This window comes from Ranitomeya variabilis, chromosome 3 (genome assembly GCF_051348905.1).
Source record: "Ranitomeya variabilis isolate aRanVar5 chromosome 3, aRanVar5.hap1, whole genome shotgun sequence".
In the NCBI taxonomy this organism is placed as follows: Eukaryota; Metazoa; Chordata; class Amphibia; order Anura; family Dendrobatidae; genus Ranitomeya; species Ranitomeya variabilis.
The window spans coordinates 706822765-706844145 of record NC_135234.1 but is presented as its reverse complement, the minus strand read 5'-3'; the positions used below and the strand labels follow the sequence as shown (position 1 = coordinate 706844145).

Sequence of the window (21381 nt, the reverse complement as noted above, 5' to 3'; positions counted from 1 at the left end):
AGAAATGCTCGCCCTAGTTCTATCTGTAGGAGATACCCTATAAGTCAATGTCGCAGCCATGAAAGAGCCTTGTAAGATTACATTTAAGATGATGTCATCGCCGGTGAAAGACGTGGTTAATGAATGCCGTGTTCTTATTTACAGGTCGTCGTCTCCTGATCTGACGTCCAATACAAAGCTAACGGCAAACAGGAAAAGTACCGGTCAGCTGAACGTTAATCCCGGGATGGTGGGTGGCTGCACGGCCACGGCTGAACGTAGCCGCCATCAGAGGAGCTTCTCTGTTCCCAAGAAGTTTGGAGTTGTGGACAAGTCCTCGGATCCTCCGCGCAGCGCCACTCTGGACAGGATCCAAGCATGTACTCAGCAGGGCTTCTCTCCCAAAACTAGGAGCTCATCCTCGCTAAAAGACAACGTGGCCGATCCCTCCCACATAAACAACCCCACTAACCTGTTGGCCACCATCTTCTGGGTCGCTATGGCCCTCATGGAGTCAGACTTTGAATTTGAGTATTTGATGGCGCTCAGACTGTTGAATAAACTTTTGTCTCATTTGCCGCTGGACAAGTCAGAAAACCGAGAAAAGCTGGAGAAGCTCCAAGGACAGCTGAAGTGGTCAGACTTCTCTGGGCTGCAGCAGCTGCTCCTCAAAGGGTTCACGTCTCTCACTACGACCGACCTGACGCTTCAGCTCTTCAGTTTGCTCACGCCTGTTTCACGGGTCTCCATGGTGGACTGTACACAAGTCATAGGTAAGTTTCAAGGTGCCAACACCACTTCAAGAACTGGTCTCCATCATGATTCCCTCACAAATACACATGGCCGCCAGGCTGAGCACAAAGAATTGGGCATGACGAGACCCATCAGAGTCCAAAGAACCTCATACACAGAAGTCATCTGGTACCGACAACATTGCAGTATGGGAAGTAATGCCCTATCAGCCTAGGTCCTTTGGGTTAGATAGGACACGTTGTTTTCACCCATCAAGTATAGTTGTGTACCATCGATAAAGGAGACTGAGGTCTGTGGCGAGAGTGTGTTTCCACCAACCACCACTAGGGGAGCTCATGCCCATGTATTTAAATACCAATTGTATAAATCTGTATGCAGTGAGCTCCCCCTAGTGGTGGCTGCATGCAGTCATATTTTTTTATCTAATCTCTATGTAAAGTGGGAAACAGATATTTTACCTTGCCCATGTATTTTAGAGATATGTTATAAGTTTGATGTAATATCCTGGGATTTGACTATTACTGCGTCGATGGATTCACAATTTAATTATATATATATATTAATATTTCAGTAATTGTCTCTGAAACTAAATGATGTTGATTGTAATGAATCTCACGTTTGGTCGTCTCCAGGTTTTCCGTTGAATATCTTGTGTCTGCTGCCTCATTTAATTCAGCATTTTGAGAGCCCGAACAACTTCTGTAAAGAAGCCGCAGAGAGAATTGCACAGGTTTGATATTAACAGATTTTTTCCGATTTGCACCTTGTAAATCGTCCTGCCAGGCGTAAAACGCGGTCACCTTGTCCTCCCTGCTAGGTATGCCTAGAAGAGAAGAGTCCCAAGCTGTCCAACCTGGCCCATGTCATGACCCTGTACAAAACACACAGCTACACCAGAGACGTGTCCACCTGGGTGAACGTGGTGTGCAGATACCTCCATGAAGCATTTACCAACATCACCATCAACATGGTGACCTACTTGGCGGAGGTAATTCTCCATCATATCACAGGGTCATATCTATCTATGTCAATAATTTAAAAAAACAAACAAACAAAGGTATACAAAATTTCTGACCTGTACGTTCTTCCCCCAGTTACTAGAAAAAGGCCTCCCTAGCATGCAGCAGTCTCTCCTGCAAATCATCTACAGCCTTCTCAGCCACATGGATATGTCGATGATTCCTGGAAAACAGTTCAACATGGAAGTGCTGAAAACAATTGAAAAATATGTTCAGGTATGAAAGACGATGACAAAAAACTAAAAAAATCATAATTTTTAATACATTCAAACTTTTATTCTGGCTCTGTAGAAACTGCATTTGACTTGACTGGCTTCTTCTCTAGTGCACTTCCGGACAGTACAGACAAGGATGTAATGCCACTTAGGCAAAATTGTAAATCTGATGGCAGATTATAAGCAGAATACTTGTATAAAATAAATCTAAGTTTGAGGACTATTAATTCTCAGCATTTAAGTAATCTTCAGACAGGTGTAAGGCTTGTTGGATCTGACCCCCTGAGACCACCTAGTTCATCAGGGCCATGATCATTGTTTATCCAGACACAGCGCCTTGGATACGTGTCTGGTCTGGCACTGTGGTTACTGCCTACTTGCGTGAAGGTTCTGCTGATCGATGGGGTCCTGTAGGTCTGACCCCCACAGATCATACATGGATGACCTGTCTTAATAATACACCATCAATTGAATATCATGGAGACCCTATTAAAAAAGCTCAATCATGTGACATTGTCTTTGAGTTCTCAAATGAATTATTACCTGTGGAAGATGTATTGGAATGCATTATTGGATATAGGATTGTGATATTCCTTGTCAGGCGGTCTCCACTTTTCTGACCTTCAGTGGTCTTCAGAGGTTTTGTTAAGAGGATATTGACACAGGTCTGCACCAAAATTCACATCAGCAACCACGTATACATACTCACTGAATACTCTTCATTGTGATTCCAGTGGAAAATCCACTTTGCGGTTCATACGCGTTCTTGTAGCATTTTTTTCTGATAAGGTTCTGAAAACCTCACCATCGAAAAAAAAAGAGATGTCGATTTCATGAGGGCTGCAAAGAACGTCGTCAACACCACTTCAATTTATGGTTTAGGGTAGTGTTCCCCAACTCCGGTCCTCAAGAGCCACCAACAGGTCATGTTTTCAGAATTTCCTTGGAATTATTGCCTGTGCAGGTGATGCAATTATCACCTGTGCAATACTAAGGAAATCCTGAAAACATGACCTGTTGGTGGCTCTTGAGGACCGGAGTTGGGGAACAAAAATGCCTCCAAGGATGAAAAACCGCTTTGATTCCTGATGTGCATTCCTCTTAAAAACCACTTGAAATTTTTCTGCCTCCAAAGAAAAACTCTGTACGAATATAAAGTTATAATTCCCAGCATAAATAAATTCAAGTTTTCCATCAATCATGATGCACATCTCCATAGTATAGATGTCAGATAGTGGATGTAAATATCACTTTTAACAGTCTATTTTTCTGGGTTTTTTTCCATTCAGAGTGTTCACTGGAAAGAAGCTCTGAATATCTTGAAGTTGGTTGTATCGCGGTCTGCCAGCCTGGTCCTTCCCGCTTATCAACATGGGGATTTGACAAAACTTGAAATCAGTCGACTGTGGACGAGCTCCTCTAAGGAGCTTCCCGGGAAGACGCTTGATTTCCACTTTGATGTCTCTCAGGTATTAACATCAGTTTCCTAATCCAACGTTTGTATATAAGTCGTGAATTTAAACAAACGTGATATGAAGAATGTTACGTAAAGGGGTAAAGTAGAAATCTGCATATGTAAAATGGTAAAATAAATCTGCTTTTTGTCCAGACAGATGGTGTGTAAGCCACCTTACCTTACACCTGTTGCGTAGTGGGGGACATTGGCGTCTGAGGGTTTAATCCGCCGTAGGGTTAGGGCTAGGTTTGGGGTCAAGGTTGGAGATAGGGTTAGGGCTATAAAATATCTTAGGAGAAAAAAATCTGGAGGGTCGAAGAGCAAACTATAATTACATCGGTATTTTCTTAAAATACTATATGTTTGGGGGAGAAAAGATTCAATACTGGTTTGGTGGAAGGGACTTGGGGATTGTTAATGGTTCATGGGTTAGGGGTGTGTAGAATATTTGACTTTTCCTGAGAGCCACCGTGCTGCCCAATATGCAAACATTTTATGGCTGTATTCTCTCTATAGAAACCATTGGAGCCTGAAAACTCAGATCCAGTTCTCACGTTTACATGGTGTCCATAATTGATCACTTTGTTTCTATGAAATGGTAGTAGATAGTGCCGACAATACAATGAAAACACAGAAAACAATGTTGACAAAAACCTAATGTGTGTACCAAAAATTGATAAAGTGATATAGCTAAAATACGCACCTAAAGGTGACAAGTCTACACATATCTCATGATAGTCTCAGGTCTACAGACCATTGGGGATGTGAAGGTCACATCACATAATTGATAACTATATTTTAATGAGAAAAAAACAAAAGACTTCTGTGACATCTTGGATGATCCAGTAGGAAGTCTGACACTCCGACCAGTCACTAAGACGAAGGAGCTGAAGCTTTCTTTCTTATCATCTCTGCTCAGACTCCTCGGAAAACCAAGTGTCCAGATTGGTGCCTCTTATACCCGTGGAGGTCCGCAGATCCCTCTGTTTCATATGGGGAGTTTATTAGTAGGATGACTTGTTCACCTCACGTTCTGTCCTTCCATTGAGTGCAGATTCCGAGAAGATCTCACTATGTAAACCTCCGCAAACAGTGGAGTTTGTCACCCATATTGACCCATTGTAAAAGGAAAAAAAAAGTGTGTACTGCTCGATGTTGTTTCCTTTTTTTTAGCAGTTGGTAGTGAATTGATTGGTGACTACTACCATAAACGCACATTAATTCCATTCAATTAGTCTCCTTTTTGTCACCTTTGACTACTGAAATCTGTAAATGGTCTCCAACCCTTTTTTTTTCTTTTACGGAACCCCATCCTCCAAATAGAAATCAATATCCTTCTCTCATGGACAGGCCGGAAACCGTCCGTCCGCTCCTAAGTGCTGACATAAGTCCCTTCTGACCCAAGATGTCTTTGGCCAAGTGCTTTTCAGCTGCTCTTGGCCCCAGGCAGCTGCTTCCCTTCTTGTCTCTGCAGTGAGTTGACTGTCGGCTCTGGAAATAATTGCTCTCCCCTGGAAAAGCCTCCAGAGATTTCTGTTCTGTTTTTCTTTGTGCTCTATTTATAAGCCCTATGGGGTATTCCCATCCTAACAATTTTGTCATAAACACACACAAAAAAAATATTGCCCATGTATCCACTGTCAATATTGGACAGTATAATGTTACAATTCGACAGAGGCGGAATGGCCAATTTGTTTTTCTCCAAACATGGCACCATTTTGACCATACGTCATGTCTTCTATTATCAAAAAATTGTCCAAAATTTGTACCTTCAAACAACATCATAATCACATACTCTGCTCACTGATTATAACCACAGTGAAGAAGATATCCATATTCATTAAAAATTATAATTTCTTTATTAGATAATAAATAAAACAAGAGTATTAAAATATAAAAACAGAGTGCCCAGTAGGGGGACACCACCACAATGAAAATCACAAAGGAAAAAATCAAGGTGAATAGAACTTCCAATTTTGACAGTATATACTGACACCTAATGTTTGCGCCAAATAAAATGCATGCAAAGTTGCTACGGATATGACATGAAGTAACACGGTCTCATTGCTAGAAGGCAAAAAATGCTCCTAAGGTAGGTAGGGACGCCCGGAAGAAGTTAGTGGAGAAACACGCGTCGGGGTGAGGGTGATGCCACTCACATCCTTCTACTCTCCTGCTCCTCACAGATCTCTCTTGAAGATAATCTCCTTATTGATTTATTGACATCTCAGCTTTACTTGCACTCGTACTTATATATTGGTTTAGGACACAGTACATACATACAATTAATCCCCAATCCCCACAGTTTTAAGCGTGCACTAAAAACTCATTTGTTCAGATTGGCCTACCGCCTCAACGCATTAACCTAATTATCCCTGTGTGGCCTATTAATAAAAAACAACAACATAATCACGTTCCTCCATCATGTTCTCATACACTTTATGCAGTTAATAGCCCTCTGTGTCTGTACTGTTACATACTTAGGCAGTTAACTGGTTCATGCAGCTTTACATGAACACCCGAGCCTTACACTATGGCTGGTCCAAATAACTAAAGCAATTGTTACCATCCACCTCTTGTGTCTCCCCTTTTCCTCATAGATTGTAAGCTTGCGAGCAGCAGGGCCCTCATTCCTCCTGGTATCTGTTTTGAACTGTGATTTCTGTTATGCTGTAATGTCTGTTGTCTGTATAAGTCCCCTCTATAAGTTGTAAAGCGCTGCGGAATATGTTGGCGCTATATAAATAAAATTATTATTATTATTATTATTACATACCATAGCTCTATTTAGGGCTTTTTGTACCTACCTTAGGAGCATTCTTTGCCCACTAGCAATGAGACGGTGTTACTTCATTTTATATCTGTAATAACTTTGCATGCATTTTATTTGGCGCTAACATTAGGTGTCAGTATATACTGTCACGATTGGGAGTTCTGTTCACCTTGATTTTCCCTTTGTGATTTTCATCGTGGTGTTGTCCCCCTACTGGGCACTCTGTTTCTATATTTTAATATTCTTGTTTTATTTATTATCTAATAAATAATAATTTTTAATTAATATGGATCTCTTCTTTACTCTGGTTATAATTAGTGAGCAGACTATGTGATTGTGAGACGTCATGTCTTGCCTTTTTTTCTTTTTAACACCTTTGTCACAAATTTATATTGTTTTTATCCTAGAACCACACCTTAATTCCTAATATAAAAAACAAAAAAAAATTGTAGTAGTCGTCTTTACTGCAAATGGAAGCCTATGCATACATATAATATGTCATTTTCTCTTCTTAGACTCCAATTATTGGCAGGAGGTTTGATGACCTTCAGAGCTCTGCTGGACGAGACGGCAAATCCAGGGCTATGGCGGTCACACGGAGCACATCGTCCACCTCGTCTGGATCCAATTCCAATGCTTTAGTCCCTGTTAGCTGGAAACGGCCTCAGTCATCTCAGGTAACGGCCATTATTCCTCTCTCTCGGCTATTATTCCTCTCTCTCGGCTATTATTCCTCTCTCTCGGCTATTATTCCTCTCTCTCGGCTATTATTCCTCTCTCTCGGCATTAGTCCTCTCTCTCGGCCATTAGTCCTCTCTCTCGGCCATTAGTCCTCTCTCTCGGCCATTAGTCCTCTCTCTCGGCCATTAGTCCTCTCTCTCGGCCATTAGTCCCCTCTCTCGGCCATTAGTCCTCTCTCTCGGCCATTAGTCCTCTCTCTCGGCCATTAGTCCTCTCTCTCGGCCATTAGTCCCCTCTCTCGGCCATTAGTCCCCTCTCTCGGCCATTATTCCTCTCTCTCGGCTATTATTCCTCTCTCTCGGCTATTATTCCTCTCTCTCGGCATTAGTCCTCTCTCTCGGCCATTAGTCCTCTCTCTCGGCCATTAGTCCTCTCTCTCGGCCATTAGTCCTCTCTCTCGGCTATTATTCCTCTCTCTCGGCCATTAGTCCTCTCTCTCGGCCATTAGTCCTCTCTCTCGGCCATTAGTCCTCTCTCTCGGCCATTAGTCCTCTCTCTCGGCCATTAGTCCTCTCTCTCGGCCATTAGTCCTCTCTCTCGGCCATTAGTCCTCTCTCTCGGCCATTAGTCCTCTCTCTCGGCCATTAGTCCTCTCTCTCGGCCATTAGTCCTCTCTCTCGGCCATTAGTCCTCTCTCTCGGCCATTAGTCCTCTCTCTCGGTTTCTCCTCCAGTGTTTTGTGGTTAAATGACGATCTGGTGCATTGAAATGTAAGGAATGTGAGCAGTGAAGCAGCAGATAGATTAAACAGGCTGTGCAGAAATTCCCTCCTCCCTCCCACGGCGGCGGGCTCATGGAGATTCTTGAAATATGAGCCTTTTACTGTCAGTCGGAGGTTTTTTTCCCCTCTACTGCAATTATTCTCCTTTCCAAAGAGCATTCGACCAGAACAAACATTTCTTGTGTTGTCTGACAAGGATCATGGCTCCTTCTCCACCATGACAGAAGAGCGTCCCCTAACGTTCTGGGGTCAGTTCTGGGGTCAGCGCTGACTTCTTTTTCCCAGACTGACCTAGTCCATAGACATTACACGACCGTTACTGCTGTGTCTGATCCTGATCTGTTAATCCTGTGAGATGTGCCGGAGAGTTACATCTTGTCTTTGTGTGTATGTGCATCAGTTTCTAAATTTTATTAGATTGTTTTTATGGGTCTTTTATGTTTTGAATTTACATTTTATATTTTTCTGTAGAAAAAAACGCGGGAGAAGCTGGTGAATGTTCTCACTCTTTGTGGTCAAGAAGTGGGGCTGAGCAAGAACCCTTCTGTAAGTCTCTGCTTATCGTGAAATGCTGTACTGTGCACTGTAATATGTCGCCATTTTCTGTAGTACCGGAGCCAGCTGTAAATACGAGTGCCGCAGAGGTGGCGGTCTACCTGGTGCCGGTGGACGTCCAAAGCCCCTACTGCCACATACAGTATGGTGGAGCCATACATACTTTACTTTAGGGCCGAGGCCTCGGTCAACCGAAAATATCTATCAATATATAATCTCATGTTAGAACATCTATGGGGAGGCATGTTACTATTTTTACAGTTCGAGAACCTGTCGACACGTTTTTACATATGGATGTAAAGTTATGGCTGTAGGCGTTTGTCGCCCCCCCGAGTAGGAATGATACTTTTATTTTACTGAGATCTGATGTGTCAGTAATTAGAAATCGACTGCAGAAACCATACGCAAATTAGGCTGGAAGTGCACAGGGGCGTGTCAATGCACTGGGATGGCTTAATTGGGTTCTAGTGCACCGCCAGCCTGATTTGCATATGGCGTCTATGCTACATTTCTCATGACTGGTATAACGGATCTCTACAAAAAAGGTATTGCGTATTGGGATACAACGGTGTACACAGCCATGACACGAGTTTCATATGTAAACATGCGGACGGATCCCCTTTAAAGGGATATTCCAGGCTAAGCAAGTTGTATGGTAACCACTGCAAACTGTTGTGAGTGTGCTGTGCTGCTACATTCAGGTTCATGACACTGATGTGCAGGCATAACCACATGTCTATTGGTTTTAACCGATCCATACTACCATGCCATTCACACGGGATCCATGTTATAGGGATCAATGGGATTCTCAGAGGTTGAATCCACACCTTTCATACACTTATTTATCATCCTGTGGATTAGTGATAGATTCCCTTTAAAATGGTTTACCATTATTTCAGTAGGATCAACCCCCCTTGTCCATATTTACTTGTTTGCTTGTATGTCATAGGAAATTGAATAAAATGATACCTTCTTATATGCCATCTAATGTCTTATACCAGAGAAATCCATGTTTTGTAGATGTAATTGAGCTGTTAAGCTCTATGGGCCGGACATAGATCTACCTAAGAGTCCGCCTCCAGAAATTATTGTAAATAAAGGGGGAGATACCAGTGTAAGATAAGTAGCAAACACAGATCAGTAGAACAGAACTTTGTCTTCTTACAAACACGTTTGCTGCAGCTCTCACAGCTCTGCTGTATTGCAGCCCTGTTTGCTTGTGTGATGGAAGCTGAATATAAGAGCAACCTGCAGATGTGTCAGGTATAATCACACACAGCTCTGCAGTGAGATCAGGAGAGAAGAGAGCGGCTATCGCACATCACACTGGTAATGCCAGCTTTCATTTATTATAATCCTTGGCAGCAGATTCTCAGGGAGATCTTTGTCCGGCCCATAGATCTTAACAGCTCATTTACATATAAGAAAAACATGGATTTCTCTTGAATAAAATATCGGATCGCAGATATCAATGTATCATTCTATTCAACTTCCTATGACCTACATGCCCATGTAGATGGCTTAGAGGGGTTGATCCTACTGACAGATTCCCTTTAAGGAAAAAGTTGTGTGTTTTGTTAAAGGGAATCTGTTGCATTGTATTTCAGTCTGATCAGCTCCTCCTGCCCTTTAACATCCTGCTGCAGATCAGACACCATTCTCAACATGACGGGTTTCCTTAAGTTGTGTCCTCTGGACAGTTATTTTCTATAAGCCCTACGGCGGACTGTGCGCCATCTCTGCCATGTAACACCACCCTGTGGCATCTGCTGCAGGGGCATTATTTGCCCACACAGATCCTACCCTGGTGATCAGCTGATTTGCTTTACATAGTGCCTAGAATTCAGTACAACATGAATTAAGTTACAGTCTACCGTATTAAAATAATCCAGAATTTTCCTAAAAACTTAAGGCAGAGATGAAACCATATTCATTTGTACTTGATGCCATTCCTGCTTTGTGACTACCACCCCCTAGAGAGCGTTCTTCTTGCGTTCCTAATTTGATGGCCCTGTCCTTTTCCCACATCTCGTGTAAACATTTACACAATACGGAGTCCGACGCTCCGAGGAAGCCGAGCGCTCTCGTTCCCCTTGGCCAGGTTCCTTCAGTCTGAAGTCGTCACTTTATCCAACTTCAATTTGAAGGCACCTGTCCAACATAAATACCAAAGTACAATCTAAAAATAACAGGCAAAGGAATTAGGTGTGGGCTGGAGAGGCTTCCAGCTGGATGCTCCACGCCACTATTCGCTCCAGAAGCTATTGAGGCGAGCCGGCTGCCATTACTACCGTGTTCTTTTATGTCACCGTCCGTAGGTTATTTTTTCATCATGTGGTGAATTGGACTTACTCGATCACCAGACGAGCCTGGTGTCTTCTGAGGATACGATAAGGGAGCAGGAGATCATGGACGATACCAACAGCGAACAGCAGTTCCGGGTCTTCAGAGATTTTGACTTCCTGGATGTAGAACTCGAGGATGGAGAGGTAAGAGTTAAACATTATTGCTACGTCATGGCGTTCCTCAGGGACTTACAATTACATTGTTCTACAACCCAAACACATTACACATACGTGTATGATAGATGTGTAGGTACATGCATGCACCATGTTTGTCATAGGCTGCAGTGCTTAGGACTTGTCTCATTCCTAGCCACATATAGGCATTTGGCAGTCCTTATCGGGTTTGACCACTTTGGAAAATCATTTTTTGTTAGAAAGGTCCCATGACAAAAATGTAATCACAGTGCGATCACCAGCGATCATCCATCTGTATAACCTGGCAAGAAGTGTAGAATTTCCCTGCAGTGCCACCGCAGGCTGAATGTAGTATTACACCGTAGGCATTCAGGTGTTCTTTGTGGCCACTTTCTGTTCTGGCGGATAGAAAAGAATATTTAAAGCCTAATATTTAATATGACATGGCCAACTTCTTTTTTTAGTTTTAATCAGTGGGGATCCAGTTCCTGAGATTAGAATGGGAGGAGAAGAAGCGCTCAATGTATCCTAAAGTGAAAGCTGAGCTTTGTACTGACTTCCTATAAAGCCTGTAGGCAGCTCTGTTCGGGCTATTGGCCCCCTTCCCAGGGAGTCTCAGGAACCGGACCCTCACAATGCAAACCCAGTAAGTGATGGCTACTACATATATCCAGAGTTTGCTAAAAATCTAGTTACTCTTTAACTAGAAATGTAAAAATGTAACTTCAGCTCCATAGATGGTTAGCACACCTTGGCTAGAGAAAGTAATGCGTCACCCCACCCTACCTAGTAGTAGAAATTGGGCATAAGGCCGGGGTCGCACGTCCCAGTCTCACAGTCTGTGTACAGAATATGATTTCTGGACCAGCCGCCACGGGTCTCCTGACCGGAACTCTGCAGCCTCATAGACATATATGAGACTACTGAATTTTGGGCAAGAGACCCGCGGCCAATCTAGAATTTGCAGTCCTTACCCAGACCATGAATCATGGGTGTGTGGACATAGCATAAGGTTGTGTTCACACGTTACCGGCACATTGCATCTCTTTGCTGAAAATCACGGCAAAAAGATCTGGTTTTATGGCGCCAAAAAAAAATAAAAAAAAATGTCAATGTGTGAACGCAGCCTAGGAGTTTCCCAGGAATGGAATCTTCATCCAACCAGTAATTACGGTAGTTAATATTGCTGGGAATCACTGACACTGAAACACTTACACAAAGGGGAGGACCAGACTGTGCAGCGGCCGAAGCTTCCCCCACTGCGACCACCTATTACTGTGTGATCTGCCGCCGGTGGGCCGCGCTATCCTCTCACGCGGCACCGTCTGGTCTTAACCAAAGTATTTAATTTGCTTTATGAATACATGTTATTCTGTGATTTAAACAAAAAAGTGATTAAGATTGCACAATTATATACAGAAGTAGCAGAGCTGAATTTGTCCAACTCCCATTTGCACTTTCTGATCCTTTTTGATCCATTTGTGAAAAAAAATCTGTTCTGTACTGTAGAAGGTACAGGATGTTTTTGTTTTTTTTTGTAGTGGACAAATCTGACGTGATTTTCAAGAAAAATCGATGTCCGGAATCCATGTAGTCTTCAGATCAGACACTGGTTTTGAAGGGAATCTGTGACTCGGATTTGAAGATATTTTTTTTTCTTTTTTTCTATGCATTTTTGCAGTCTTTGGGTACGTTCACACAGGACTTTTTTGCTGCTTTTTTTTGCTGCTTTTTTTTATGCTAATTTTCAGTTGCTTTTTACAGTACCAGTAAAGCCTATGAGATTTCAGAAATCTCATGCACACACGTTGGTTTTTTGTTTAATCAGTATTTTCTGCTTTGCTGCTTTTTTTGGACATAGGGCATGTCACTTCTTTCAGCGTTTTTGCTGCGTTTTTGCAGCGTTTTTTCACCCATTGACTTGAATGGGTGATGAAAAAAACGCTGCAAAAACGCTGAAAAAACGCATGTAGCATTATTTGCTGCGTTTTTTGTGCAGAAAATCATGGCCAGCAGGAAGGGATCTCACAGCCAAGAGCTTAGGGGTGTGGTTAGTGAGGTGTGAAGAGCCATTGTGAGGTGTCCTGATTGTGATCTATTGTGAGGGAGTTCCTGGTAGTGAGGTGTGAAGAGCCATTGTGAGGTGTCCTAGCAGCTGAAAATTGGCATAAAAAAAGCCGCAAAAATCTGCAGCAAAAATCTGCAGCAAAAAAGTCCTGTGTGAACGTACCCAAAAAACGCACCAAATACGCACCAAAATAACGCACCTAAATTAGCATAAAAAAAAGCAGCAAAAAAAAAGCAGCAAAAAAGTCCTGTGTAAACGTACCCTTTTTGTTTAAAAGCGGATTCTGCCAGGAATAACATGTCACAAAATTTTCCAAACTTTCCCATATAAAAACTCCCGAAAAACTCCCTGTATGAACAGCAATTGAAATCAGTAAGAGTATTCAAATTGAAATTTAGTTGAATTTTTATACCTGAAAAAATCTGTTTCAAAAAATGCACAAACATAGAACAAATTCGTCAAGCAGATTTTGCCGGAATTCTGGAAACATTTCTGTGCAACCCTGAAGTTTTAACACCAGTTCACACCAACTCTGCCAACTTTTAGAAAAGACTGAGGCTAGGTGTGGCCAGGCACGCCTAACAAATTCATAATAATTTCTGCCATAAAAGTGGCAGATGTTACAATGGAAAGGTCCTCCAGTCTCCTCCTAGATTTCTTTTTCTGGCGATGGCGCATAACAATTAAAAAACGTGCCAAATTAATTAAGGCAGCACTCACCTCTTAATGATGTTGGTGCATCTTATTCCAGCTCTCCCTTCATTAAAATTGGTGTGAAAAATGCCAGTCTTATTGAATAAGGTTTGGTTTTTGGTGCTTATTTTTTGCTTTTTTTTCACTGATTCTATTGATTCAATGGTCAAACTTGCATCATTTTTTTCAATCAGAAACACCTTCAATAAAATGTTGCTGCTTTTCCAAATGGAAAAAAAATACTATGTGGACTTTATTCAAGGAGTAATTGTGTCGGTTTTCATTGTTGATTTTGCAGTAGGATCTGCTCCGAAATCCACAGAAACAAAATGGTGTGAACGAACCTTCACAATATGTTCACAAGGAGTTTTTTTACATGGATTTTGAAACAGATCTGCTCCAAAATCCACATCAAAAACTACTTCAGATATTCTTTTTGATGTGGATTTTGAAGCAGATCCACCTCAAAATCCACGTGAAAAAACTGTGAACGTGGCGATAGAGTATCTCAAGCGGTTTTTTCATGCTGATTTCCTCGTCAACTCTCCTTTTGACAGATGTCTTGCACTACTTTAAGGCCACTGCAAGCAGTAAAGGGATCGAGTGATCACTAATGATCTTTCAGTCCCCATACAGCATGCATGTCATCCCGCTTGTACGACGCGATGTGCTGCAGAAAACTATGATTTTCAAGCCAAAATCCAATCAATTGACGAACGAGAAGTGAAATTGATCGCTGCCCTGTTTACATTGGCCAATGGCGCTAGCAGCCCCATGTAAACCCACATATAACACATGATCCTACTATACTGTGGATATTGACAACCTCGGCTCCGCTGCATGGAACAAACTCTGCACTGCTACCTCTGTATATTAGTTTGATATTTTCGTGTAAGACCTGTCTCAATGTTGTGGCTTTACTATTTCTGTGTTTTACTATGGTGAACATATTCCATGGAGACTGAAAATGGTTTTTCTTCTCATTTTTTGTTTTGTTCTTATTTGTTGTATCTGCTAACCAGGAGCTTCAGGTAAGATAAAGTCATCGTCACCATGAAAGTGTTTCCTAACATCCAGCCACTGTATGCGAGTTTCCTTCACAGAGCACATGGAGGCCTTGGCCCTGTTCCTGGGGCGCCATGTTTTAGGAGGGGGGATGCATGAACGGCGCACCTAAAATATGATATCGGCCGCATGAAAATATTTGCTGTGCTTGTGGCTAATGATTCAGAGATTATATTCGGAGAGGGAGGGCGGCACATTCCTGGCAGCCGCGGAAAGAAAACAGAGGTGGTGACTGCTGGAATACACGGACGAGCCCATAAGAAGACATGGGGACAGCGAAAAAAAGTTTTATGAGGACACGATGTGGAAAATTTTTACATATAGTAGAAGCGTATGGGGAATTTTATATCACATTTATATGCCGGAGAAAAATCCATATGGAATAATGACCATATTGTGGATTTCAAAGTCTGCATCAGTTTCATTATTTACACACACTCCGCATGGAAAAATGGCAGACGAGCCCTAATAAATGACAAAAGTATTTTATTTTACTGGGACATTTGTCATTGAATTTAGGCCACAATTTTAACGTCAAGTTCAGCATTTCATTATCATAAATACCTAAGCCAAGTGGATCCGCTTATTCCATTTATTACACCATTTTTAAGTACCTATGCAAAACATTGAAAAATGAGAGAGGGGCGTAGTTAACTATTTCACGTCGCGTACAACATATTTATGATCACAGTTATTCATAAAAAAGTTGCATAAAACAGGTCATAGAACACCAAAAAAACATAAAGAAACATGCTATATAGCAGGGATCACCATTTTATAATGTAGAAAAAATGATTTTATTTTTAGAAGTCAACCAAAAACACTACACATAAAACAGGTCATAGCTCTCTTAAAAAAAAAAAAAAAAAAAAAAAAAGTGCCGCAAATTAATTTAGGTTGTAACCATTTTTAACATGCATACAAAGGGGCAATGTCTACAAAGTTCTACATTAATGATTAACATTTGACAGATCGGTCTCATACTCTTTTTTTTTTAACATGGGGGAGTGTACCAGTTAGCATGCATTAAAAAAATCGCAGTTTGGGAAAAATTTAGCATTTGCGTGTGACACTTGACACATGTGATATTGGTCTCCAGCGCTTTTCTAATAATCAGGAACTGTACTGCCTTGCTTAAAAAGTTGCCGTGGTGTCATTTGTACCAAATTTATCATTATTATATGTGTCATTTGTCCGCCCTACGTGTTTAGTAAAGTTAGTTTCATTGACCAAAAAAGCAACACAAATGCGTTGCTTCCTACGGAGATAAAACGCTGAAAAAAGTGACATGCTGCATTTTTTTCAATTCCGTCGGGGAGAAAAATCAATTGTGTGCATGAGATTTCTGAAATCTCATAGCTTTTGCTGGTAATGTAAAAAGCAGCTAAATTTGCATTAAAAAAAAAACCCACACCAAAAACTGCTGCAAAAACGCAACGTGTGAACATAGCCTAACAGGGAGACTGTTGGGACCGGGGCCTCCACCAAACGTAATCCAGCCCTGATTATATTAATATTTATACTTTGTTCAATGAGCAGCTTTGGTGCCTGAAATACACTTTACGCTTCCCACTGAAAATACAGTTTCATTCTACATTTTTCTGAAACAATAGATAGCACCAATGCCAAAAATACAACTAATAATTTCTACATCTTTTATTAAACAGCTGGCAAAGCAATAAGTGAAAAGAGGTGCGGTGATTGCACCTTCCTCAGGTTCCCTCTGCCCTATGTTATGGAACCCGTATTATTAGAGACGTGATAGGGTCTTTATTGTATCGTAGACCCCTATCACACAAGCCAATCTAGACCGTTAAACTACCTCCGATCGGCCATTTAATGGCATGTTCATAATTCTATGTACACAGAGTCACCGTTAACACATTGTTCTGTGCGAATAGAATATCCTCATTATCGGCAGCACACCTCCTGTTTACACAGAACTAGCGATGAGCGCAAGCCCTCGTTACTCGAGTGTGGCTTAGGGTGCACCGAGTATAGCAGGAGCTCGAGTGACATGTTCGCTTACCCGCGCCCACATGTTTCATTGCCTAACATTCCCAAAACATGCGGAGACGTGAACATATCACTCGAGCACCCGTGATACTCGGTGGCTACCTGAGCACCCTAGGCATACTGGAGTAACGAGCACTTGCGCGCATCACTACACAGGACCTTATGCTGCCGAGAACAATTATTTTTGTCCGCGTAAATCCTTGCTCCCGATGAACAAGCATTTTGCTCGTTTGTTGGGCGACTGCTGACCTATTTAGGCAGGCCAATAGTCGGGAACAAGTGTTCCAACCAATGCCCATTCATCATTTATTGGCTCGTCTAAATGCTCCTTTAGTAAATTGAATAAAAATCTGAATAACTCGAGGTAAAAAGGCAACCCATAACTGAGAAAGATGGTACACCTACAAAAATCACAATGGGCCTCATTTATTAAAACTGTCTAGTAATAAGACCATTTTTGTTGCCCATAGAAACCAATCAGTGCTCATCCTTCATTTTTCCAAAGCAGTTTAATCCCTTCACAACCTTGGATGTATAGGTACGTCAAAGGTCGTGTCCCCGCCTTTGATGCGGGCTCTGGCGCTGAGCCCGCATCTAATCATAACAGCTGATTTGATCAGCTATCATGTGCATCTAACAGCCGTGGGTGGATCCAAGATCCACCTGCAGCTGTTAACTATTCAAATCCCGCTATCAATCACGAACAGGGGCATTTACCACGTGCTGAAAGCGCATCACGAGTCCCGCGATCACGTAACAGGGGCGCCGATGGGTTGTCATGACAGCTGGTTGTCAAGACTCTGCTGTCGGGAGTCCCGAAACCAGGGGCTCCTTCCCTGTCCCTAGGGGTGCCCTAGCTCGCCCTATTCCCTAAATTACATCTGATGGTGAAGACTCCGGGGCCACGTACCTAGCCTTAGCTCCTGAATCCACCCCAGTCTTTTACCTTTCCCCTAGCCACGGATCAGGGGAGCAGTAGTGAACCGTAATACGGACAGGGATAAAGGAAAATGCCAATCATACAAATATACACACATAAACAACACAGGTAAACACCGGGGAGTGGAGGATTGGGTTAAACCAAACAAGGAGAAGAAAGGGGATTATCACACACTCAAAACCTAGCAACAGTCACAAATAAATCCACCAAACGCCTTCTCCAATAAGAACCATCAACAACCTCCAGCCATGCAGCATAAGCTACTGTGACAATGAGTGCTAGCCAGGGCCCAGATTATATAGGAGATGGGAATGGTCAACAGTGAGAAGCTGAGCCTTAATGCAGGAAAGCTTCCAAGAGCTGTCAACTGAGCCGATTTAACCCCTGCACTGCTAAAAGAAACTTGCACCGTTTCATATAAAGGTGAAGTTCTGCTAATCAGTGCAGGAGTAGGAAAAATTAGACTCTGCGGGCTTCTGGCTTATGTCTGTGACTGAAAAAACCCGTGACACCGGTGGTCTGCAGAAGACCCCCATGCCTGTCATTGTGAATTTCCTACGAGTGCTGGAGCGGGCCGGCGTTCATAGGAGATCATGATTTCTGCTACATATAGCAGAAACAGAAAATCACAAGGTCATGAAGATAAGATTTATGGTAAGTCTTTATTGCTTGTAGCAACCAAAGGTCAACTCTCAAACTGTTCTGTAAAAAAAATAAAACGGAGTTCTATTTGGTTGCTACGGGCAGCAAAAACGGTCTCATTATTAGATAGCTTTGATAGATTAGGCCCATTGTGATCTCTCTAGTTGTACCATCTTTCAGTTACAGCTGTAGTTATGGGTTTTCCTTTAGGTATTTACACTATTTGCTAATTTTGGGATAAGGCCACATGCCGCCTCCATACGTGAAGTACCTGTATAATCATTCTCTAATCCCTATACTAACTGTACGGCGTCCATCCCCCAGTAGCAGCCGGCCTGGTGTGGATGGACGCTGTTCTGTTTCCTGCATTTGTATGCCTTTGTATAAATTTCCTTCTCCGCACAGTAATTAGTGTATTGTGAGGCACAGGAAGCCGTATCCCCGCAGTCATGTCCCACCCGCTATGTTTTCTACCCACTCGTCCTGATTCTGCACCCAGGACCCTTAAAAGACGACACGACCTTTAGGTTTCCCAAAATCTCTGCAGATTATCAGTTGGCTCATGGCAACTATGTTATTGGCCCGCTCCAAGCTGATGGAGTAGCCTGCCCATGTATTTGCTGATCTGGTGAAAATACCAGAGCTTTGAAGATTAGCCAAGGAAACATACTATTCGTATGACTTCTAATTAAACACTTAGCTGTTGGGTGGGTCCGTATTTCTGTCCTTTATAGCAAGGAATGGAACGTGCAGATAGAAACACAGCCGTCTGGAAGGGCACACCAACGTCCTACACTAGAAAAACACTTTACTGAGGGACATACTCATACCGGAAGGCTTCTTACATAGTGTAGGCATCTTGTGAACGTTGTTTCCACAGCTTTGTCACCGGCCTCTGATCTGTATGATTGCAGGGAGAAAGCATGGATAATTTCAACTGGGGAGTTCGCAGACGTTCTCTTGACAGCCTGGATAAGTGCGATATGCAGCTCCTGGAGGAAAGCCAGCTCTCGGGAAGCACACACAGCCTGAGCAAAATGAACCAGGATGATTCCGATGAATCCTCAGAAGAAGACCTCACCACAAGCCAGATCCTGGAATCCTCTGACCTGGTAAGTCCAAGGAGGAGGCTACGGGAGAATTTATTATGCAAAGATTATATAGCGCTAACATATTCCGCAGCGCTTTACAGACATTGTCATCACTGTCCCCATTGGGGCTCACAATCTACATTCCCTATCAGTGTGTCTTTGGAATGTGGGAGGAAACCGGAGAACCCAGAGGAAACCCACGCAAACATGGGGAGAACATGCAAACCCCTTGCAGATGTTGTCCTTGGTGGGATTTGAGCCCAGGACCCCAGTGCTGCAGTGCTAACCACTGAGAAGGAGCTCAGCGGCCGGGCAGACTGTTTTCATACTTGTGCCTGTACTTTTTCCTCATCTATAGAGTCTTTGTGTATAAGGCTGCATTCACATATCCGTGTGAAGTGTCAGTCTGATGTCCAATTTTTTATTCTTTTTTTTTTGTTCAACAGGCGCCATACAGACCCTTGAACTACGTCCTATTCTCATCCTCAAAATTTGAGTCGGCATAGACAATGCTCTGTTTTATAAATCTCATTGAACTGATTCTGTCAGCAGCTTTTTGCTGCCTCGTCTCAAAGCATCATAATGTAGGCAAGGAAACACCCTGAATCAAACGATGTATCACTTAGTTGACTGGGTTCAGCCGTTCTGACAAATCGGAGATCTTAGATTTAGCATGGAGCGGAGCTGAGAAAGCTAGCCCCGCCCACACCAGATTCTGTGTACATTGTCTATTGACAGTGAGCTGCTTATCACAGAAGTGGGCAGATTCAGACGAGGGCACTCGCCAGCTAGACATAGCAATGATAATGTCCTAGCGATAAAATCTTCATTGTGAGTAAACCACAGCACACAGCCTGATAAGTGACACATCCTTGAAATCTGCTTTTTAACTCCCACCTCATGCTGTCCTTAGATTACATAGCAAAAAGCTGCTGACAGATTCCCTTTAACCCCTTACTGACCTTGGACGGGATAGTACGTCCGAGGTCAGCTCCCTTGCTTTGATGCAGGGCTCCGCGGTGAGCCCGCATCAAAGCCGGGACATGTCAGCTGTTTTGAACAGCTGACATGTGCCCGCAATAGCGGCGGGTGAAATTGCGATTCACCCGCCGCTATTAACTAGTTAAATGCTGCTGTCAAACGCAGACCGGCATTTAACTACCGCATCCGGCCGGGCGGCCGGATATGAGCGCATCGCCGACCCCCGTCACATGATCGGAGGTCGGCGATGCTTCTCCATTGTAATCATAGAGGTCCTTGAGACCTCTATGGTTACTGATCCCCGGCAGCTGTGAGCGCCACCCTGTGGTCGGCGCTCACAGCACACCTGATTTTCTGCTACATAGCAGCGAACAGCAGATCGCTGCTATGTAGCTGAGCCGATCGTGCTGTGCCTGCTTCTAGCCTCCCAAGGAGGCTATTGAAGCATGGCAAAAGTTAAAAAAAAAAAAAAAAAAAAGTAAAAAAAAAAATGTGAAAAAAAAAATATATATAAAAGTTTAAATCACCCCCCTTTTGCCCCAATCAAAATAAATCAATATAAAAAAAATCAAACCTACACATATTTGGTATCGCCATGTTCAGAATCGCCCGATCTATCAATAAAAAAAAAGCATTAACCTGATCGCTAAACAGCGTAACGAGAAAAAAATTTGAAACGCCAGAATTACGTTTTTTTGGTCGCCGCGACATTGCATTAAAATGCAATAATGGGCGATCAAAAGAACGTATCTGCACAGAATTGGAATCATTAAAAATTCCAGCTCGGCACGCAAAAAATAAGCCCTCACCCGACCCCATATTATGAAAAATGGAGACGCTACGAGTATCGGAAAATGGCGCAATTTTTTTTTTTTTTTTTTAGCAAAGTTTGGAATTTTTTTTCACCACCTAGATAAAAAATAACCCAGTCATGTTAGGTGTCTATGAACTCGTACTGACCTGGAGAATCATAATGGCAGGTCAGATTTAGCATTTAGTGAACCTAGCAAAAAAGCCAAACAAAAAACAAGTGTGGGACTGCACTTTTTTTGCAATTTCACTGCACTTGGAATTTTTTTCCCGTTTTCTAGTACACGACATGGTAAAACCAATGATGTCGTTCAAAAGTACAAGTCGTCCCGCAAAAAATAAGCCCTCACATGGCCAAATTGACAGAAAAATAAAAAAGTTAT

At 42.6% G+C, this 21381-nt stretch overlaps 1 protein-coding gene across 7 annotated transcripts in view; it reads left to right on the top strand.

The window, feature by feature from the left end:
• Positions 1-21381, top strand: part of FRY (FRY microtubule binding protein) — a 396668-nt gene that overhangs the window by 337511 nt on the left and 37776 nt on the right. For all 7 annotated transcript variants that reach the window (XM_077298259.1, XM_077298260.1, XM_077298256.1 and 4 more), the window contains 9 exons: positions 145-752; positions 1365-1462; positions 1550-1720; positions 1827-1967; positions 3256-3435; positions 6711-6872; positions 8129-8203; positions 10531-10701; positions 19031-19228. In XM_077298259.1, the coding sequence (XP_077154374.1) occupies positions 145-752; positions 1365-1462; positions 1550-1720; positions 1827-1967; positions 3256-3435; positions 6711-6872; positions 8129-8203; positions 10531-10701; positions 19031-19228 (1804 nt within the window). The remainder of the gene's footprint in view (positions 1-144; positions 753-1364; positions 1463-1549; positions 1721-1826; positions 1968-3255; positions 3436-6710; positions 6873-8128; positions 8204-10530; positions 10702-19030; positions 19229-21381) is intronic.